Source organism: Microtus ochrogaster, chromosome 4 (assembly GCF_000317375.1).
Source record: "Microtus ochrogaster isolate Prairie Vole_2 chromosome 4, MicOch1.0, whole genome shotgun sequence".
NCBI lineage: Eukaryota > Metazoa > Chordata > Mammalia > Rodentia > Cricetidae > Microtus > Microtus ochrogaster.
This window is the reverse complement of record NC_022011.1, coordinates 69,692,176-69,707,879: the sequence shown is the minus strand read 5'-3', so window position 1 is coordinate 69,707,879 and position 15,704 is coordinate 69,692,176. Positions and strand designations below refer to the sequence as shown.

Here is a 15,704-nt window from a genome sequence, read left to right as displayed (position 1 = left end):
CATACCTTCCATTATTAAAATAGGATATTATGTCATAATAGAAGAGCAAAATGGTAAAATATGTGTTCTACTCTTGAGGCACATGAGAGGGCAAAGTCAAACAATCAACACAACACAAGCACGCACACACACACACACACACACACACACAGAAGTGGGCACCAGAAGTCAATCACCCAGATAACTGGGAAAACACAATACAAACTGGTGACACTGGTAACTAGCTTCTAGCTCAGAAGAATATTGAAAATAAAGTTTGAAAGCAATTTTTACTTTTTCCTAGAAATTCAAAGTTATGTATTTGATTCTTTCTCTATAAATAACCTTAGTTGAACAGAAGGAAAAGAAAAGGTTGTTATTTAGAAGTATTAGCTCAAATATTCCTCCTATGAGTTTGTTCTTCCATTAACAAACCTATTAGGAAAATCAATAGCAAAATCACTCCCTTTGATCTTTGCTTTCTCTCTCTCTCTCTCTCTCTCTCTCTCTCTCTCTCTCTCTCTCTCTCTCTCTTTCTCTGCCATTTCGTACAGATACTATGTATAAAACTAGAAAAAAACCTTGTCAGTTTTTAAAAGAATTAAGGTGTATGTGGAATCCTACAAACTTCCATAAATGTAATCTCACTTCACTTTCAAGTCGGGGAAACTGTGGTCAGGGCAAGCCCTATTGAAAAAACTTGTGCAGAGAGTTCAGAGTGGAACATGCTGCTATCTCAGGAAGTTCCAATTGTCTCCTGCCATTGCTTTATTTCTTTATGCTGTCACAAGACACCTAGGGTTTTTATCCCCTCCCAATTTAAAGAAGCACATGCACACACACAATGCATGCCCACACACAAGGCTTATCTTTGCACAACTGATGTTTTCAAACAGTCTAGTAAACCTTAAAATATATTTAATTACATTATCAAAAGTTTTAATTGCAGCATACAATACAAAAGCTTTATCTGTGTACTCATTTATAACTAATAACTTTGAACTGGCAAGTAGCTTTCAATATAAACAAATGTGTTTTCCCTCATTATCGGTGATTGTCATTAATAGGAACTCCACATATTTGAGATTGGTCTGCATGTTGGAAAATGGAAATTTTCACATTGGTTTGTGTTTTTACAAGGGAGGACTCACATAAACTCACAAGGGGTTCCTGATGGAGGCAATAAATGTCAGCTGTTATCTCAAGTTAAAACGGACATTAAATTTGCACTGTGGAGTTGTTTTTACTTTCTTTCATTCACAGGCACCCCAACATCCAAGACACCATCCACCAAGTCTCAAAGAGGTTCATGTGCAGTGACACCATTCTCCAAGTTTCACAGAGGAACATATGCAGGCACCTCAACATCTGAAACATCATCCAGAGGGTCTCATAGAGGCTCTGATGCATGCACCCCAACATCTGAGACACCATCCACGAAGCCTCACAGAGGAACATAACACTTTATGCGACTGAAGCAAAATGTCCATGAAATGAGCATTTGTCAAAAATAAACTTTCTGTACAGTAGCTTTGGGTAGGATTTCTCTTTTCCTGGGTAGCTGGCTTGCAGCAATCACTGAATACCCATGTGGCAGCTGTAAAATCTCTATGGCATCACAATCTGTAAAGTGAGCTGAAGTGAAAAGCTGTGGCTTGTGTTTTAAATTGAAGGGTTTTCCAAAGCTTTATTTCCTATCCCTGTTAAAAGTGAGCTACTTGTCGGTTTTGCTTAAAGGTTGGAAGGGACTTGGGTACTGAGATTCACAGAGAAACAGCTCTCTATACTTCTGTCTGTCAGTTTGGTCCAGCAGGTGGTGAATTCCTATCACATCACACGGATCACTACAAGATCTACGAGGGTTGTCACAGACAACTATACTTCAGCTGCTCAATAGAGGCCCAGCATTGATTTCCTGCTTACAAAGCATTCAAGAGAGACTGAAAAGCTTTTAACCAACCTCATTTCCTTATCTTTAAACCAGCAATGTGCAACGCAGGGACTTTACCTGAGTTCACCTACATTGATAACCCTTTATCTTTAAAAAAGGATGTTGGTGGCACACAGTAGAGGAAACACTTTTGGGAGCACCAGATAAAATGGTCACTTGATTTTATCTATTGTTGATGAGATGATCACATCCTTCCTCAGTGTAGGGAAGAGACAGACACCTTCCTGATCATATGGAGGGAAGAAAGTTTTATACACAACAATAAGATGAGCATACACAGAACCTAGGGGTGGGGTGCACTCAGTGATAATTTGTTTTTCTTTTTCCTTTATTTCTTGTAATTCTGTGGATTTTCTATGAGCTATTGGGGCCTTTGCATAAGATCTGACTTTTTGGATGTATTCTACATAAAAGCAGAAGTATTTGAACCACAAGAAGCAGGCTAGTGTTACTGGTGTGCCTCAGTTCCATTTATCCTGCCTGGGAGTTCCGTGAACATCATTGTTAGACACTCATGAAACTAGAAGAGGCTAGAAATGTTGAGGTCTAATCCACTCTAAGTGCTGTCCATGACCCTTTGCAATCTTTAAGTCAACATTAGAAAGAAGGTTTTCTAATATCTAGAAGAAAGGCTTCCAAAGCAGTGCGGGGGAAGCTAATGATGCATTGCGATCATGGCACGGGTGGTTTTGCAGTCCTGTGAATGACAGATAATTGAATGTCAGCAAGCAGAACTGAGCAAATTTGACGCTCGTGATAAAACAGCACTGTAGCAACAACAGCTGTGTCATCCCACGGGAGAGGAGGGGGAAGCTCTGCATTACTGTTGAAAAAGAGAAAGCCACCGTGCATGCTGAAGGGTGAGGAAGCACTTCCAGTATTCAAGAAGTTAGTATTTTGATCCAGTTAGTTCTGTAAATTATTAGCGAGGCTATCCCGTGTTCAGGTTGACAAGAAGTACAGGCATGTTCCTAAGAAAAGGCAAAAACCTAAGCCAGGCCAAGGAAATGTGAGTCCCTGATAACCTATCCTCCTGCTGAAGGATTCACTTGGACCACCAAGTGTTCCATCAAGAGTTTGTCATTACGTGGAAAAGATACTGTAGTAGGATTTATATATTCATTCTTGTCTTCTAAAAACAAATTTGGGGGACAAAGCTTTAAAAATGTTAGCACTCTATCTGAGGATCAGTCCGTCCTTTCAAGGCTAGGCCCACACGGATTCCTCACTCATGACTGGTTCCTTGAATCTTAGCATAAGTGGGGAAACATATGGTAGAAAGTTTATTAATATTTAACCTTAAATAAGTACATTATAGTACAAACAAAGCCTTTGTTCTACTGAGAGTACTCAGAGGTAGCTTTATATAATAAGTATGTTAATGTAAAGTTAGATAGTGTATTCATTGATCAGAGTACACAGAAGATTTTCTTGGGAAAAAAATAAAAACATTTACTTCCTTCACTTACAAAAGTGAATCTAGCCAAAGAATGACTTATCTGTTGATAAAAAGTCCTTACCTTTCTTCTGAGGAAAATTTCCTTGGATAAAATAGACTCTCCATAGACCAGTGGGCATGGGGATGCTCAAGGTGTCTCAGTCACATAAAAATGGCATGGGTCACTCACTGTACTGTTTGGTCACTAACTCAATTAGTTCATTGCCAAAGACTTGTGTGGTTTTTGTTTGTTTTTGTGTTCTTTTTCCTTCCCATATGGCTGCTTTGGAAAGAATTATTTCATTTTAAGGTATTCTCTTATCTTATCTCTAATCATCGAGTACTGGATGAAGCATCTTAAATATACTATATACTATATATGCTATAAATGAGTAAAGAAGAAATGTTTCCTTTCCCATTATTCATTGGTAGTCAGGCTTTTCTTGGTAACTAATTGGAAGATTAAATTAAGTGTCAAATAAGAAACACAGAACTAAAATGCCCAGTTTTACCATAATAGCATGTGAACAAAGGCTTAAATCCACCAGCAGGAATAAGCATGGCCAGATTGAAGGGGTGAAGCTTCAGTGTGAAGTTGGTTTATCGTCTTTGTAGGACCACAGCGGGCAAACTCAGACCAAATTGGTGGTTGAAACAATGGAATGAATCACACCTCAAGATCTGAAGTCTTAACCCATTCACGCCAGTTGGCCTGTAAGTGGTTTTAGAGAGGCAATTTTTCTTCCAAAGTCAATTTTCTTCCCAAAAGGATGCTAGTAGACCCTGGTCCCTAAGCTTTCTTTTTCAATGCCTAAGGATTGGTGTACTTGACATGAGAGCTTTCCATGCCTGGCCTTTGTGATCCTCGGGTCCACCTGAGGGGTTTTGCTCTGTCTTTCCCCATCAGAAGAGGCACACCCCTTTCTTATTCTGCTGGGTCCTGGGACTAGACTTCACTCAACCCTCTCTTCAAATTGCTCATCTCATTTAAATGCATGCCTGCTTTGGCACATTTTAGAATCTGTTTTTAGCATGCTTCATCCAAGTGAATATTGATAAATCTAAAGCAGCATTTTATTGTTTTCATTTTTTAAATTTTGTCCTATTATGTATCATTTCTGCTTTAATTTTATTAGCTCCTCTCGCTTAACTCTGTGTTGGAATGCCCAATGATGAAGTACAGGCCTTGTTAACACAGTGTGTTGTGACCCAACCTCCTCTCTTTGTTTACCTTAAAAAACACAAAAATCTCAGAAATTCACTGCTATAACCAGCTTTTTAAAAATATAGTATTGCAAAAAAGCACAAAATGAACTGAAAGAATACACAGAATTGATTACATTAAGTCTTCTTCCTTTTCACTTGTTTTTTTCCCCCCTACTGCTTCAGATTTAGAAGAAAACATCCTGGTCATCCAGTTCAACCTCACCATTAGGAAGGATCCTAATCTTATCTGTTGCTTTCATTGGTTAATAAAGAAACTGCCTTGGCCCTGATAGGACAGAAAATTAGGTAGGCGGAGTAGACAGAACAGAATGCTGGGAGAAAGAAGCCGAGTCAGGCAGTCACCATAGCCCCCCTCTCCAAGATGGATGCAGGTTAAGATCTTCCGGTAAGCCACCACCTCTTGCTGCTACACACATTATTAGAAATGAGTTTATCAAGATGTGAGAGTTAGCCAATAAGAGGCTGGAACTAATGGGCCAGGCAGTGTTTAAAAGAATATAGTTTCTGTGTAATTATTTCGGGTAAAGCTAGCCGTGTGGGAGCTGGGCAGGAACACAGCCCGCTGCTTCTCTCAACAGGATCCTGGGGTTGATCAGTACTACTATACACTGTCAGGTAAACATGGTGATATCTCAGTAGGACAGTGTCTCTGTGCAGCTAGCTGAGTCTTCCAGCTGTGAGAATCTGTGAAGATGTATTTGATGAAAACAGAATCCAGTTTGTTTTAACTCTACTCATGGGCAAGAATAACTGCTCAACAGCAGTCATGGTTTTGACATCATTGTAGGTAACCTACAGGTTCTGGTTACCTGTCAGAGTGCGTGAGGAAGACGTGGAGTATGCACTACAGCACTGGGCAGGCACAGACACGTCCAAAGGCCACCTAGAGCTGAAGAATTCCAGTCCAATGGTGACCTGTTTCCCTGAGTTATCATTTGGTGCTTTAAAAAAATAGCCTTCCATTTAAATGCTATTAAAATGGAAAACTTAAACTACCATGGAAAGAAATACAGTCACCAACTTTAGTCTCATTTTCACAGATAATCTGGAGGGTTAACTAGATAAAACCATCTTTCTTTAGCCTTCATAGTATTGTTCAAATTTCCACTTTTGATATGGTTCCATTGGGTTACAAGTGGCCACTGTCAGGGTCTTCTGAGAAGCATTTCCTTCCATGCATAGCAACTGCTGATAGTTTTCAAAGACAATGTGATCCACCTGAGGAGAAAGAGGAGATGGGAATGAGCTACCGACTAACCTTGACATATGAAGATATAATAAGCAAATTATATTTTCACTCCCCCAGGAACTCTCCTGAATTAAATTAGTGACATAAGCACAAGGTTTAGAAAACATCGAATTTGTCTCTGCCTCAAACTAGCTTCTCTAGTTGTAAGGTTTTAATTCTGTAGAAAGAAAACAGCCATTTTTTCCCCTAGTGATTTGATTGATAGCTATATTATTTAAAAGAAAAAAATCTGGTTGGCACATAATATATTGGGTAACTACTTCATTGGTGGTGGCAATGCAAAAATAAGTCATGTAGTATAACAGGAAAGAAGTCTGTTGGTTGATTAATCCAGCTCAGGTCTTAGAATGTTCATGTGTGTAAGCAAATGCTAAAGATGGCACATTTGATTTGTGATCTCCCCACCTAACTTCTGACAACATAGAATGTCAAGTACTCAGATTTAGTTAGAACAAGACAAGGGTATTTCAGACAAACTTAATGTTGCTTAACAGTTATTAAAACTGAAAGATAATCTACTTAGAACCAATTAAGGCCTTATAATTTTTAACTCATAAATCTCAATTTTCCATAAATATGATCATGGTCATTTTAGTTATTTTTGAGCTTTTTAATATACTTATGGTTTTTTAAACCAAAATGGGAGATTTTCATGCTAAAACAAAATTATGACTCCCACAGAACCTTTGAAGTACGATGTTTGCATATATTTAAGGTTGTGCAAAGTAGGTGGCCTTGAAGCAGATCCTTCAGCATGGTGTACAATGCTCTGTGCCGAATGACAAGCATAGACTGACTTAGGGAGCACTTGAAAATGCAAATTTAGAACTATGCAATTTTAACAAGTTATTGTTATCTAGAGGTAATCTCTTAACAGAAAGAGGTTCCTGTTATTCACAATCTCTTTCTCCGTTTCTCTTGTTCTTTAAGACTAACATACACCTTAGGGAATGCTATAGTTGTATCTTAAACGCTATCTCCCTCCCCAAAGATGACATGTTAAAGTCTTGGTCCCCAGGGTACAACTGTTGGGAGATGGTGAAATTTTTGAGATGAGGCTTAGATTCATCAGTCACTGTGAAGTGTCTGTGATAAGGACTGTGTAATTGTCTTTCTACTCTTCTTTACTTCAGGCCATGAACTGAGCTGTGTTCAAACCTGTGGTCTCTCTGTGATGAGTTGCCTTACCATGGTCCCCAAACAACAAAACCAGCCTATGGTGGACTCAGACCTCTAAAATGGAGCAGACTCAATCCTTTCCCCTTAAATTGTCTAAGGCAGTGGTTCTTAACCTTCCTAATGCTGCAACCTTTTTATACAGTTCCTCATGCTGTGGGGACCAGCCACAAAATTATCTTCATTGCTACTTCATAACTGTATTTTCTACTGTTATGAATTATAATGTAAATATCTGTGCTTCCTGACTCTTGGGATCCTGACGCACAGGGTGAGAACTGCTGGCTTGAGGTCTTGTTCTCAAATGATAGTCAGTTAACCCAGGGACTTGAGAAGATTTGTATGAAAACTGTCAAAAGAAAAAAAAAACAAAAAGGAGAGATAGAGACAGAGAGACAGAGAGAAAGAAAGAAAGTCAATACAGGCTATCCATCTCTGTGAAAGGCAGAAGGCATCACAGAGAAATTCTTAGTTTCTATTATCTTAGTACCATTTCCAAGGCAGCTTAATGGGTAAGACCTACTCTTAAATATATCCTTGTATGTCCTTCCCAAGATTCACTGCAGAAAGGAAAGGTTTTTTCTTTCATTGTCTCTCTTTCCTTCTGTCCTCTTTGTTTTCCCACCTCCAGTGCAGTGTTAAAGAAGTAGGAGGTGTGATATAACTTAGTCGATAGATATTTATGAAATTTTCCCAAAAGTGCAAAAAATAAAAAGAGAAGTTTATACACTAATAATTCTCCATTTGGCAGTATTAACTGGCAATAATAATGCTTATCAGTAGGAGGAAAGTGTCTCAGAAAATTAAAAGATGCAGTCGGGTGGTGGTGGTACATATTTTTAATCCCAGCAATCAGGAGGCAGAGGCAGGTGGGTCTCTGTGAGTTCAAGGCCAGCCTCATCTACAGGGTGAGTTCCAGGACAGCCAGGGCTACACAGAGAAACCTTGTCCTTGAGAAACAAAGCAAAGCAAACCAAATCCAAAACCAAGCAAATAAACAAAAAATTAAAATATACTACTGGAGAATGAATGGGTATCTTGGGTCCAATTTGGGCTCCCAGTAGAAAGAGAATGAGTGCATATGACAACAGAGGAAGGATAAGCTAATAAATGGGGACACCCCAAAATAAAATGAGTTTCTTTTGGGGCCAGCTCTGGGCAGAATCATGATCTCTGTACTACCAGTATAAAATACTGAGAAAAACAACGTAAGGGGCAACAGTTTATTTCAGCTCACAGTTGAAGGATACACCCCAAAACTGTGGAGGAATTCACGGTGGCAAGAGATGGTTACACCCCACAACTGTAGAGGAGTTTACAGTGGCAAGAGATGGGGGGCTTGTCATATTTCATGCGCGGTAAAGAAGCAGATATTGAGAGACGAATGTCACAGCACCCTCACTTTCTCCATGTCGCACAGCCCAGGATCCCCCTCTGGGAGAATAATCCCACTCAAAATTAAGATGGGCTTCTCTCACCATTTAACATAATGAAGACAGTCTCCCCTAGGCAAGCTCCGAGGCCAACTCTAACCACAATACCAATGGCTGTAAAACATTTGGCGTGCTAGTGAGGTGGCAGAAACCTGAGGAGGCAGTCCTGTCCTGAGACCAGTCCTAGCATCTCAAGATTCCACGACAAAGTTTATGACATCAAATCCCATGTTATCATGACTGAGAGAAACTGAAGGGGCTTGGGAATAAACACAGTCACACCGGGACGTTTTGGTAGGGTAACAACTGTGTTGGAAACATTCTTCTCAAAACTGCTTTTCAACAGGAGCTGTGTTATCACCAAATGTAAAATTGGCAAGACACACACAGCCAGCCTCCTGTAATTGGCAGTCTTATCTGTGGAGCCACACAGGAATGAGAAAAAGACCCCTTTCTTGGACAAAGAGCAGATGCGGAGTTCAAACCATTCTAAAGAGCAGCACTTGCAGTAAGCGAGCAGGTTCTTGCTTTGTCCATAGATTGCACCTTTAGGCTCTTCTGGTAACCAACGAGAATAAGTTTCATTGATACACAAGGCATTGTTGATTGATTTAAATGAATTTTCGAAGCTAGCATGATGGTGGCAATAGAATGGGAAGAAATGGGTGCTTTCGTTTAAATGACTTATTTGAAATCAATTTTGAAAAAAGCAAACAAATCCAAAAATAAAAACACAATATTAAAAATTTACCAAGACTCTGTCCCTGAGTGAACCTTCACACTGTCTCTATTGTGAGCCAGCAGCTTTAGAAACTTCTGGCTGGTGGGACTGATAATCGGAGCTTTATGTCCCCTTTGACTGAAGTTGACTCTGTGGTGAAGGGATGGCATGGATGTTTCTTACCAGTTCTGGATGAAAGCCCGATGCTGATTTGTGCAGCCACTTGAGGCTGGTGTTTCTGTTATCACATGGCTGGAGTCTCAGGGGTCCCTTTTCAGTGCCGGGCGCCAGGCACCACTGTCCATGTTTAATCAGTCTTACCCAGGTGTAATTGAATTGTTGACGCTGTAGAGAATGGGCAGAGGGAAGGCCATTCAGAGAGCGAGCAGAGGCAGGGGATTTGCCAAAGACTTTTATCAACAACAATGAGACCGTGGCTGCCCGATCTGATGAGCTACGTTACTTAACCTGCCCACTGTCATCTTTCTTATTGCTGTGGTGGGTAGCGCGACTATCGCTTTTGGCTTCAGCAATGACTCTCAGGTGTCTGGTTCTGTGACAGGTGTTAGAGTTGTGATTGTCTTGCCTCCGCTTCCCTAACAGCTAGAGTTCCGGGTCTGTGTCACTATGACTGACTTTAAGTTGGGATTTAATTTAGACTGTAAGGTTGTGTTAAAGAAATGGTGGCAAATCTTGCCACTCAAAGTGTAGTCCCTGGACCAAGATCACGTCACCTGAACACTAGTTAGAAATGCTGGATCTCAGCCCCATCTTGGATCCTGTGAGTCTAAGTTGACCCTAACAAACTCCTCGGGTGATCATCAGTGTTTGAGAACCAAGGACAGACAACGGAATAAGAGGTCAGGTATTTACTAAGACACACTGCACATCACCTTAAATACAGTCAAATGTAAAAACCTGCAAAGACTTCTAGTTAAAACAAGGGACAAGGATTGAGGGGGAAACAGTATTTCATTTCTTTTGAGGGTTCCAGATGAATATAACTCAGGTATTAAAACTTGCTGGTTCTGTCCCTACCAAATCAACTTCCTCTACATTCCTGTTCCTTTTGTTATTCAAATAGACCATGAGGAAGGAGCAACTCAAATGGAGCAACAGGGCCAAAGTGCAAGGGAGGCAGTGACCCTATTATTCATATTTTGGTCTTTCCTTCCCAACTCATTGGTATTCAAGAGCAGAAGTTGAGTTTCTTGTGAAATACTGATTTTACAGGTATGCTAAGTTCCTACAGGGATGGTCTTAAAGTAGATTATTTTCATATATTTTTGACTAATTCTGCAGTTGTTCTTTCTCCACTGTGAACTGTGAATAAGCAAAAGTTGTGTCTTTCCGTTGATTCTTTAAACTTGTCTCTTTCCTAATTATGAAAATGTTTCTTTGGCGTCAGGTTTACAATCCACAGAATTGCACTGACAGCTCTGTCTTCTACTCTAGGGGAAGCTTGGGACTGAGGCATAGAAATGGGTTGCTCTTGAAAGTATCAGCCACAGTGCTTAACTCAGCACCAAGAAGGAAGACAACAAGCCGAGGCCATCTTCACAAAATGATCTGTCTATCACAGTGCAATCTGCAATCTGGGAGCTGCTTTGTACACATGAATCCGTGTTCCTATGAGTCCTATTTAGCATCCAAAGCAGTTACCATTCCCATCTGGGGTGCAGATGCTGGAGAGGGAGGTGTAATCACTTGAACCTCACCTCCTGCATGGCGGGAGTAATCCTCTGTTTTTCCTGGCCCCGCTCCCTCTCCTATCCACTGTGGTCTGATTTTGTGGTTATTTTGTTAGAAGATTTTTCATCAAGGATCATAGTTTAGGGGATGTTCGTCACTCCCTTAAGATAACAGAGGGAGGGGAAAGTTGGGCAGAAGAATGTAATCAGAGAATAAGATGGGTTCTTTTGGATGGCTCCATAGAAACTTCATTTCTCCTTTATCTGTTGATAAAGAAAAACTTTACATTTTATTATTATTGTTGTGTGCATGTGTGTGTGTGCATATGTATGTGTGTGTAATGCTTATATGTAGGCATGGACATCACAGATGGTTTGTGGAGGTCAGAGGAGTGGTCTGGAACTCGTTCTTTCTGTACACCTTCATGTGGGTTTCGGGGATTGAACTCACATGGACAGACTTGTGTGGCAAGCACCTTTACTCGCTGAGTCATTTCACCAGTCATATTTTAGGCATTTGGTCTTTACCATTACAGCCAACACTGACCGCGTACCACACATTAGGTTGTGCTTACCAGCCCCCAGCGTGTTGCCAGTTCATTTCAGCTTTAGAGTTAGGTATGAGCTGCACTGCTGCTTACAAAGGTTTAAGACTGCGTACATTAAGCCAGTTTTGCAAGGAAAGTCAAGACTAAATCCATCATGGAACAATGATGTCAATGCATACAGTTTCCTCCCTTATATTACTTCTCTGTCGAGTGGCACTTCCTTATACCAGACCATTGATTACATTGACATTTGGGCATCTATGGATGCCTCCTGGACAGAGGTCAACTCTCTGAGCCTACCTGGCTGCTCCCATCACAGTCTTCCAGCATGGCTGTGGTGTTTTCAATGGAAATGCACTTGCCCAAGGCCACATTCACAAGCTAAGAAGCAGAACACAGAATACAAACATTCATTAAGAACAAACACATCTTGATGTATACGAAGGCATGTAGACACATTTGGAAACTGGAAGGTGGACAGCCATAAGGTTAATGGAAAGTCGACAGTTTAGTTAAAGTTTGCAGGAGATGACTGTTTTGGTCACAGCTCTAGCAGAGACACAGTGTGATCCTGTCTCAGCACAGCTTCAAGCTGTCATCGTAAGCCTGTGATTCAGCCACAGTGGCAACAGACATTAGCTTCTCATTAACTCTTTCCTGGGATGCTGAATGAGAGGGAGCAAAAGTTGCTAGAGGAAGGAGGTGATTTTTGTCTATTATTATTATTATTTGGCTTGAGTTTATCCCAATGCCTATCTTAAAAGTCAGTGTACACACCTCTGACTTCATTAAGCCATGAGTCATGGGCTACGTTCCTCGGCTGACCCCTCTAAGCAATCTGACAGCTTAGGCAACGACTCCTAGCTAAATTGAGTCAGAGAACAGCAGATCCCAGCTGACTCCCATCAGACTTTTCCTAATGACTCAGTCAAGCTACGACTCATTACAGGGAAGTCACGGAAAACTAAGGCAGAGCCAAGCATCAAGGCCCTTCCTGGCAGACTCGGGATTTTAATGAATTTACAGGGTCAAATATGGAGGAAGCTTCCCATCAGTCACCAACTGATGCAGGGAATGTTGATTCCCTTGCCCCTTCTGTCATTCTGGGCAGGACTTCCAGGATGGGAGGTTAAGAATGCAATTTAGACTTTTCAATTTGCTGGAGGTGTTCTGTAGAGGAGAAATTATGCGTGTTCTATGAAAGCCTATGAAGCTTGGAAAATGGTGACCATGTTTGTGATTTTTTTCAGCTTTTATGGGGACCAATACAGAGCTCCAGTTTTGGGGTGCTATGACAATGGAGGCCTTGTTGACCCCAGGATCACCAGATTTTGTAGGAGGGTGTCTAGTGGGTTGGTGCCTACTTGTGAAAGAATGCCTTAGCTTGAAGATAAGTAGGGAGTGGTTTGTGGAGTCAGAAAATGCAGAAAGAAACAGTGAGAGGGGTTACTGCAATCTCTAAGTGGGAAGAAATACCCTCACAGATACATACGGGGAGTATGAGATGCGGGCATATGCCAGTCAAGGAACTGGGACAGAGCTCTTTCGCAGAAGGACAGCACCTAAGCTGTCCTTTGGATAGTGGGCACTAGGAAAATGGGTTCATCTGCTAGAACAGGGAGAAAACAAAGATGCTAGATTCTCTCTGAGAATCTGAAGCCACAAACTGACCTTCATTTGGGTTTGAAATAAAAATGTGCCCCACCTGTTTGAGCTAGGAACCCTCGCTGACCTTCAAGGAATATAACCAGACATCAGCAGTTTTACTGGTCCATCATTTCTAAGATGTCTGACACAGGAGATACAGAGCAATTCTAGAGGGACAGATCTCCATGAAAAAGATCTCCAGCACGCTCCATTCACAGGATTCACAGGTTTAAATGGCAAGTCCGGGCACTTTCACCATCAATAGGTCTGAGCAACAGTAGCATGCAGAAAACATGCAGTGGTCCACTAAGCTCAAGATCAGGAGACGTGCGGGCAGGGGGAGGGGGGAGCCATTCTGGAGGCAAAGAAGGAAATGGAAATCCTCATTACTCTTTGGATTTTATCAGAGAAATAAGTCCCATGTTCTCATGGCTCATTCAGAAATTATCCTATCATAAAACAGATTTGGAAAACTGGCTCCAACACAGCTGAGCCAGGTGCTTTCTCCTAGACCTCAGAGCCTTCCAGGTGAGAGCCCACAGCGGGCGCTCGGGACACACACATGCTCCTTTCCCAGGTCTGCTTGGCTGCAAACTCCTGATGGCAGAACCAGCACTACCCAGACAGTGTTTGGGAAGGCTTAGTTTAGATGGTTTCATTGTTTTATTTTGTTTATTCATTTTATTTATTTATATTATTTTGTTTTCTTTCAAACAGTTCCTTCCTGCAGGAAGGCCTTGGAAGGCACTGGAGTATAAGCAAGAATTTCTCCTCCTGGGTCTTTAATGCAAACCATTTCAATGTAATAATAATAGTAATTGTAACAATAATAAAAATAAAGTATTGTGTAGATTTTATATTTTCTGGATTGAATTATTTAATTTTCCCAATGTCAAAGGTAGAGATCTTCTGCACTGGATTACATAATTGTTAAATCTTAGGTTTGGCTGTTTGTACTTCAAGGGAAAAACAAAACTTGCTGAGACTATTATTGATTTTAGATATTATTGATCATGAAAAACTACTCTGAATGAAAAAAAACTTTCACTGGTGTGCAGTATCTAGGTGTGCAGGCTGAATGATAAGAAAATGTGAAGCGAGAAACAAAAAGATAGATTTTATTTTCCGACCTTTTCTGGCTGTCATCATCTACTGAGTTATGTGTGATATTAATCGGAAAAAAAATCTCAAAAATTTAAAATGGTAATAACACTCTTGTCGGAAGGGAGCAGAGGATGGCTTCGTTAAAATTTGTTTACATGGGGCAGTGAAGAATGGAAATAAAAGAAAAGGGTCTAGTGAGGTTGCTTTGAAACGTATGCCCAGCATTTTAGAGCTCTACGTTATAGAGCAGGCATGTGCAGACTTTTTTATTGTTTTTTTTTTTATTATTTTATTTTATTTTTTAGAGCTTTTCAAAGATAGTAGTGACAACTTACAGGGAATCAAAAGATAGTTCCATTGCGCCCTCTGGTGGCTCATGTTCAGTAATGCTGCTGCTGAGAGTCTAGAGCGAACTTCAGGAACTTCTCTAGCCACCTTAGTTAGGAGGATGGAATTTAAACATCTAAGTGGTAGGTCTGATGTGTCTAAGGCCAAGCTGTTCTTCTTATTTAATTATCTAAAGTAGCTAGAGCTACTTTGACCAACCCCATATCCTTCTATTCTCTTGTGAACTATTCACAACATTTTGCTATAAATAAACCAGGTATGTACATTCATTTACTGGTTAAATCTTATTAAAATAGCACAAATATTCAGACTACTATCCTGTTTTTGATCCCCTCCCTGGATTTCCTTGGTGAGGACAACAGCATTATTTTTATTACATCTTTGTTATCTGGGGATTTGACAGCCTGGGAGAGAGGCTAGTCTATAGATCTGATTCTCGGAAGAGTTAGAGATGGCTGTTCTAAAAAAAGCAGACATACTGACAGGTACATCAGACATCTTCCTGAACACAATGGGGTAAGGCTATGACCGGAGACAAAAGAACACTGGGGATATTTATAAATAAAGATGACAAGCGACATAAGAGACTAAGCACAAACGTAAGCATGGGTTTCAGTCACAGGCTGTATCAGGAAGCTGTACTCCTGGCTGGACTCAGGGCTTCCCCGCAGGGTCTCAACTTCTCAAAGCCTCATTTTGCACCGATCCCCATTCAAACTATTTGCCCTTTGTGAAACTTCCCTTAGAGTCTTGAATATTTTTATTATTTCCAACAAAATTTTTACAAAACCCAAATTAAAGCTTGTATTTTGGTGGATGTCCCCATTGGTGAAGGAAGGAAGGAAGGAAGGAAGGAAGGAAGGAAGGAAGGAAGGAAGGAAATGAGGAAAATCACCTGTGAGAACACGAACCCTCTCTCAGCTCTGCACCTACATGTCTCCATCCCTGCCCTGATGGACTAACCTCTCCATATGGTGGCTGCCACCAGCCTGTCCTGAGTTGTGTAGGAGCTGAACCCCCACCTCTCAGAGCTATGTTGGCTCTGTGTCTCAGGCCTGGCTTCAGATCTTCTGAGAGGATCTCTTGACAGCACGCATTTCAAAGGAATCAGCCCTCCTGGCCTGTTCCTTTACAAGAGCCTTTGTATTCTATATTCATACTTCACTTACTTATTATCCCTGTCCTCCACTCA

General features: G+C 40.8%; 1 protein-coding gene across 1 annotated transcript in view; it reads right to left on the bottom strand.

Moving 5' to 3' along the window:
* Window positions 1–5,672: 5,672 nt before the first annotated feature.
* Galnt5 (polypeptide N-acetylgalactosaminyltransferase 5) overlaps window positions 5,673–15,704 on the bottom strand; it is a 38,315-nt gene continuing 28,283 nt past the window's right edge. The window contains exons 8-10 of the mRNA XM_005346425.2: window positions 11,714–11,794; window positions 9,358–9,519; window positions 5,673–5,813 (exon numbers count right to left, since the gene is read on the bottom strand). Coding sequence (XP_005346482.1) covers window positions 5,673–5,813; window positions 9,358–9,519; window positions 11,714–11,794 — 384 coding nt within the window. The remainder of the gene's footprint in view (window positions 5,814–9,357; window positions 9,520–11,713; window positions 11,795–15,704) is intronic.